Source organism: Limulus polyphemus, unplaced genomic scaffold, assembly GCF_000517525.1.
Source record: "Limulus polyphemus unplaced genomic scaffold, Limulus_polyphemus-2.1.2 Scaffold11008, whole genome shotgun sequence".
Taxonomy (NCBI): domain Eukaryota; kingdom Metazoa; phylum Arthropoda; class Merostomata; order Xiphosura; family Limulidae; genus Limulus; species Limulus polyphemus.
Window position 1 is genome coordinate 5,063 of NW_013676618.1, and position 6,726 is coordinate 11,788.

The 6,726-nt window shown below is 31.1% G+C and overlaps 1 protein-coding gene across 1 annotated transcript in view; it reads left to right on the forward strand.

Moving 5' to 3' along the window:
• LOC111083746 overlaps positions 1-6,726 on the forward strand; it is a gene marked incomplete at both ends in the record, with an annotated part of 12,584 nt that overhangs the window by 3,458 nt on the left and 2,400 nt on the right. Inside the window, 3 exons of the mRNA XM_022380417.1 lie at positions 119-201; positions 359-434; positions 4,746-4,850. Of these exons, the coding sequence (XP_022236125.1) occupies positions 119-201; positions 359-434; positions 4,746-4,850 (264 nt within the window). The remainder of the gene's footprint in view (positions 1-118; positions 202-358; positions 435-4,745; positions 4,851-6,726) is intronic.

Consider the following 6,726-nt stretch of genomic DNA (forward strand, 5'->3'; position numbering starts at 1 on the left):
TTCCTTTATACTTGTGTTATAGACACTCCATATGAAAGAACTTATCCTTTCCTTTATACTTGTGTTATAGACACTCCATATGAAAGAACTTATCCTTTCCTTTATACTTGTGTTATAGACACTCCATATGAAAGAACTTGCAAATCTGCGGAACTTCCATGAAAGATTTAATATGTGGCTCCAGAATCTATTGAGAAAGAAGTGAGCAATTATTTTTAAATTTGTCATTAACATATTCATTTTAACTATTTTATAAGATTTATTTGCTATGTTTGGGACATTAACCTTTCTTAGTTGTGTCTTTATTTTATAAATGTATGTAAAACAGATGACTTATTTAAATCTTTTTTCTTCTTAGAGAAAGTCTCACTTCCTTTAGCAGAGATGACAAAACCACATTTATTTTTCATATCTTTGAACAACTGGATGATAAGGTTGGTTTAAATTCATTCTTTTTTTTTTCTGTTGCAGACAAAAATAATCTATCAAAACAGTAACTGTTTGTGGTTTTATCCACTGTTTTACTACAAAGGTAAACAGTAAAATGTATAACAATAGCATCATTGATTCTGGTTGTTCTGTATGTCCAGAAAAGTTTCAATCATATTGTAGTATTTTCAGGTGGAACCAACTTTCCTTAGAGCAATGTAGATTCATCAGATATTTATTACAGCATTGTTCAGAGTTCCCTGAGTAACTGAGTTCATGAGTTTTTAAACCTTGTGTTACTTACTGCAAAGGTAATATCTGACTTACCCAACATGACTAGCAAAAACTTAAGGGAGATTGTAACCTCAAGGCATCACCTGATATACCAATGGGGACACTGCTGTTGACAGCATTACACAGTGTGTAAAATAACTGATTAGCTTGAAATATATTGAAATAAGAAGGTAGAAATTGTATGATATCCCTTCATACCACACTTCCACACCCCCATTCCCCCTTTTACTTCAGGTTTGTACTCAAGCCAAAACTTAATTTGAAACTTTAAAAACAATGAAATCTATACACATATGTTGATAAAGTAGTTTTAGAACACTTTCCCGCTACACAGACAGCATGACCATTTAACAAAGAAAAACAATTCAGTAGTAGTTATACAAATGCCTTTAACACTGATATACCATACAGAGTCAAAACTTTTACAACAATACATAGCTGGTATGACAAAGAATACACTTTAATAATGAAAAAAATGGTTATAATGCAAAATCAAATTAACAAAGCTCAAAATATAATAAATCTTTCCAGGAATTCAAATACAAAAGCTATAAAAAGAATGAAAGAATACACCATTCAACAAAGATTAATGATTTGAATTCAGTACTAAAACATTGATTAATTCAAACACAGTGGTGAATTGTTTAATTATGAAAAATGTAAACATAAGAATAAATAGCAGAATACTCATTTATATATTTACAAAATCTGGATATCAGCAAAATATAAGACATGAAAATAAAATAACCTATCATTGAAAAACATGGATAAAGTAAAAAAGCTTACAGAGAAGAAATCATATAATTAAACAAACCTTTAGCAAAGAAATACATCATATTACAAAATTAAATTGAGAAAATACAAAATAAAATTAATTTTTTAACAACTAAATTATAATAAATCATTTTTCCATATTAGAAAATACAGTATAACATAACATTAAAGGACAACAAGGAACCTTTTCGTCCATCTAGTCTGTACTATGTACTAAATTAAACTAAACCCTTAAAAAAAAGAAGAAATTTCAAAGCTAACTGTTAGCATTTAAATTTTTATCCTTTAAATCACCACTGCTTTCCACTGTCAATTGTCGATTTGAGTGATGTCTTTGGCTAAATATCATTTTCTGTGTTGTTTATTGCTATTTTTCTCTTCATCGTTTTCATTCTTTTTTTTATGATGTTCACCTCTTTTTCTATTAATAACTAACGAGTTTGTTGTTTTCTATATCATTTTCGTAGCTAATTAACATTTCCTGTACCTAACTATTTAAAGGCAACCTGTTCCAACCACTTTATTAGAAAAATAAACCTGTTTTCACTGAAGATGACTCCTACCTTTCCAAAATTTATATTTATGTCCCCTAGCCTTACCATTTTCACCATTAAATGTGAAAAAAGATGATGCATCAGTGCTATCAGTTCCCTTAAGGATCTTAAACACCTCAATCAGATCCCCTCTAACTCTTCTTTTCTCGATTGAAAACAAGTTCAAAGATCTTAAACTATCCTCTTATGATAATAATTCCATAAAATGTATCGTTCTAGTACCCTCCTCTGAACCCTTTCCAAAAATTCAATGTTCTTTAGGAGGTAAGGAGCCCAAGACTGAACATGATATTCCAAATATGGCCTAACCAGTGACCTGTACAATGAAATTATAACCTCTTTTGATTTGTATTCAGTATTTTTGTAGATACAACCTAAAATCGTATTTGCCCTACCACTAGTAAGATCACACTGCTTGGATACCTTTAGAGACTGATCAATAACAACACCAAAATCTTTTTCTTCCTCAACACCGTTAAGGATATATACATCAAAACTACACTCACGATTCAAACAGTGGTATTCCACATGCATTACCTTGCATTTATTATAATTAAAAGCCAACTGTCATATACTTGCCCAACTCACCAAATAATCCAATAGCATCCTTCTCACAGTCAGTAATGCCTAAAACTTTAATGTCATCAGCAAATTTAAGTAATTTATTGACCATTCCTTCATCTATGTCATTGATGTAAATCAAAAAGAGCAAAGGTCCTAAGACTGAGTCCTGAGGTATCCCACTTGTGACATTAATTCAGTTGGGCTGAACTCCATTTGTAACAACCCTCTGCTTTCTTCCATCTAGCCACTCTTCTACCCAATTTGCTAACTTATCCCCCACACCTATAGAGATTTTCTTTTTTTTACAAGTCTTTTATGTGGCACCTTGTCAAATGCTCATCTACATAAGCAGTAACCTCTACAAAGAGTGTTAAAAGATTTGTAAGGCAAGATTTTCCCTTAGTGAAACCATGTTGACTATCCAACAAAGTTCTAAACTTTGTTAACTGACTTTGCAAAGCATCTTTTATCAGACTTTCCAAAACTTTTCCCTACAACAACTAATGGGTCCATAATTACTGGGACACTTTTTATCACCTCCCTTGAAAAAGAGAAGTATCATTAGCCAACTTCCAATCATCTGACACCTGCCCATTATTCAAGGAATTAGAAAAAATAATAGCAAATGGCTCACATATCCAATCCTTAATTTCTTTTAAAACCCTTAGATAAATATCATCGGCCCAGGTACATTGTCATTTGTTAAACTTCCCAATTTTTTATCAACAAGTTCAGAATTAATGTGATCATGTTGTTTCCATCTAGCAACTGTCAGGTTGAGGAATATTGTTTAAATCTTAATTAGTAAAAATATAATTTAATCCCTATAATCATCAGATATTAGCCTTTCAGTATCATCCCTTAAAAGGCTGTACTCCCATCCTAATATTTTGCTTACCCTTAATGTATTTGAAAGAATCTTTACTATTTAGTTTTAAAATTTCACACAACCTTATTTCATATAGTTTTTTTATTTCCTAATTTCTCATTTCACCAACTTTCTTGATGTTTTGTAATCCTCCAAGTCTCCCATCATTGCAGTGTATGTAAACTTCTTGTATTTAAAAAGATTTTCTTTAATTTTATTTCTTGTATCTTTTGTGGGCCAACCTGGGTTTTACTTGCAGCCACCCTTTAACTCTATAAGGAACATGAAAATTTCATGTCTTCAAAATTTTTTTTTTAAATTTTTCCATGAGTTTTTCATAAATAATAACACTATTATTTTCCACGAGTTTGTTGTTAATAATGATGTTATTGTTTTCCACGAGTTTTTCATAAATGATGACACTATTGTTTTCCATGAGTTTTTGTAAATAATGACACTATTGTTTTCTACGAGTTTTTCATAAATAATGACACTATTGTTTTCTACGAGTTTTTCATAAATAATGACACTATTGTTTTCTACGAGTTTTTCATAAATAATGACACTATTGTTTTCTACGAGTTTTTCATAAATAATGACACTATTGTTTTCCATGAGTTTTTTGTAAATAATGACATTATTGTTTTCCACAAGTTTTTCATAAATAATGACACTATTGTTTTCCATGAGTTTTTTGGAAATAATTACACTATTGTTTTCCACAAGTTTTTTGTAAATAATGACACTATTGTTTTCCACGAGTTTTTCATAAACAATGATATTTTTGTTTTCCATGAGTTTTCTTGAATAACATTGTCGTTGTTTTTCCCTTGAGTTTTTCAAGAATAATGGTCAGTTCTTTATACTTATAAATTGTTGTTTTACTGCTTGTTGTCACAAATATTTTAAAATCATTGTTTGTAAAGGCCAGCTACCTGTGTTAATTTTGACTTGTTTTATGACTATTATCTGCCAGAACAAATATCTTTTAACTTAAAATGACTTATTGTAGACCAGTAATTTTGGATTCATCCTTTTAACCAAAACTTCTGTTCATAAATATGTATTATCAATTGCCAAACTCTTGGTTTAGTAGTTACTGTGTTACTTATATTTGCAGCTTTATCTTGTGTGGGAAAAAGATGAATGTGTTTAATGTCCTTTCATAGATTTCAACGATGCTCTTGTGTGGAAAAAAGATGAATGTGTGTAATGTTCTTTTATAGATTTCAACGATGCTCTTGTGTGATGCTTTTTTATAGATTTCAATGCTTTTTGTGGGAATCAAAGAGCTCCAAGCTGCAGTTGATGAGAATTTAACAATGGAAGAATGGAAGTATATATTTAAACTGGGGACATCCAAAGTTGTGAGTCATTTTGAACAGAAACAGTTTTTAGTTTTTATTTTAAACTCTTATAGAATAAGGTTTATTAAATTGTGGTTTGATATCAATGTACTTAGTCAGTTTAATGTAGCTGGAACTCTTTAGAAATGAACAAAATGTAGAGAATGTTTAAGCTACTAACATTGTAGAAGATAATCGCTTCTTCCTTATTTGCTTTCTTCTTAGTCAAGCTAATCTTTGAGGGCATTAAAATCTTCCAAAGACCTTCCCACTAGTAAAAGCACTAGGTTACTTTAACAGTTATGTACCAGAGCTACAAAATTAAAAAAAAAAGGAAAATCTATATGGTCAACTTTGTTTTAACCTAGAAAGAAAATTAAATATCTAAAGGTTCCTCAACCCAATCTTCTCCTCACAATCTAGCATATTATCTAAGTTCTCTCAGTCTTCTTTTTACAGCCTGGTAATTTATTAAACCAAATCTTAGTCTATTCCTCTTTTTACAGTCTCGTAATTTATTAAACCAAATCTTAGTCTATTACTCTTCTTACAGTCTGGTAATTTATTAAACCAAATCTTAGTCTATTACTCTTCTTACAGTCTGGTAATTTATTAAACCAAATCTTAGTCTATTCCAGTGGTATAGCAAGGGTTCTCAGCACCCAGGGGCAAAGACAATTTTAGCACCCCCACCTCTGAAATGTTTTGATTATTTGTTTTGTAACTCATTACCCACTTAATGACAATAACAAAGAATTAATTACAGCCTTACAAAGGCCTAAAATAAAGTCACAATATAACATCTCACGATATCACAACTGTAAACCTGGAACTAATGAAGTATAGCCTACTAGAAACAAATTATGTAAGTACACAATACTGGATGACATAAATATCAAAATGGTTTATCAAAGTCATATAGCTAGAGTAATCTTTCAAGCATGCAGAATAAATTTCTGTTATATCCATAGTTTTGAAACATTCACGTGATTCTATCAATTTCTCTTTCAAAGAATCAAGATCAGAAGCTGCTTCTCTAAAATTCATTTTTGGGTCCTGAAGACGTTTCTGCATTCGATTGATAGATGATAAAAGATTTTTTCAAAAATGCAAAAGTACAAGAAAATCAAATGTAAGCATGCGTTGCAAAATATTATGAGCACCACATTTTGTTTCAGCCGTGTTGCCATTCTCACTTAATTGCTCCAACAGTCCTAGCAATTCATCCAGTTTTTCATTTACAACTTTTACTGCCTTTTCTCTTGCACTCCACCGTGTTTCTGATTCATGCTTGACAGAGATCTTAAGCTCCTGCTGCAGTTCGTCCCATTGAATTGTTGAATGAGCAAAGAAATTATAAATGGCTTCAATTGTACCAAAAAAGGTAATAACTGTTGTTTCCTGACTTGCCGCATGCTAAGTTCAAACTATGGTTGTCACAGTTTATAAACACTGCTTTTGGATTTTTGTTCAGAATTCTTTGTTGAATGCCTGACAGATCACCTGACATGACAGCAACATTATTATAACATTGTGAACAACAATCACTCAATAAAATTCCATCCGCTTTTAATTTTGTGCTTATTGTTTTCTCAATATTGGCAGCGTCTTTTTCCTTTATCTGTATAGAGTCAATAAATGACTCTTTGACTTCTACTTTTCTTGTCTTAAAGTCAATGTCAACAAACCGAATCACTTAGGCCAATTGCTCATGATGGGCTAAATCAGGTGTGGAATCAAACAGAATACCATAGTATTTGTTTCTACGAATTGCTGACAAACCATAATTTCGCACATGTGATGCAATGAGATTTATAATTTCAGGAGAAAGATAAGATGTTGACGTTAGCTTGTTTTTAACACGCTCTAAATGCTCTCTCATTACTGGATCATACTT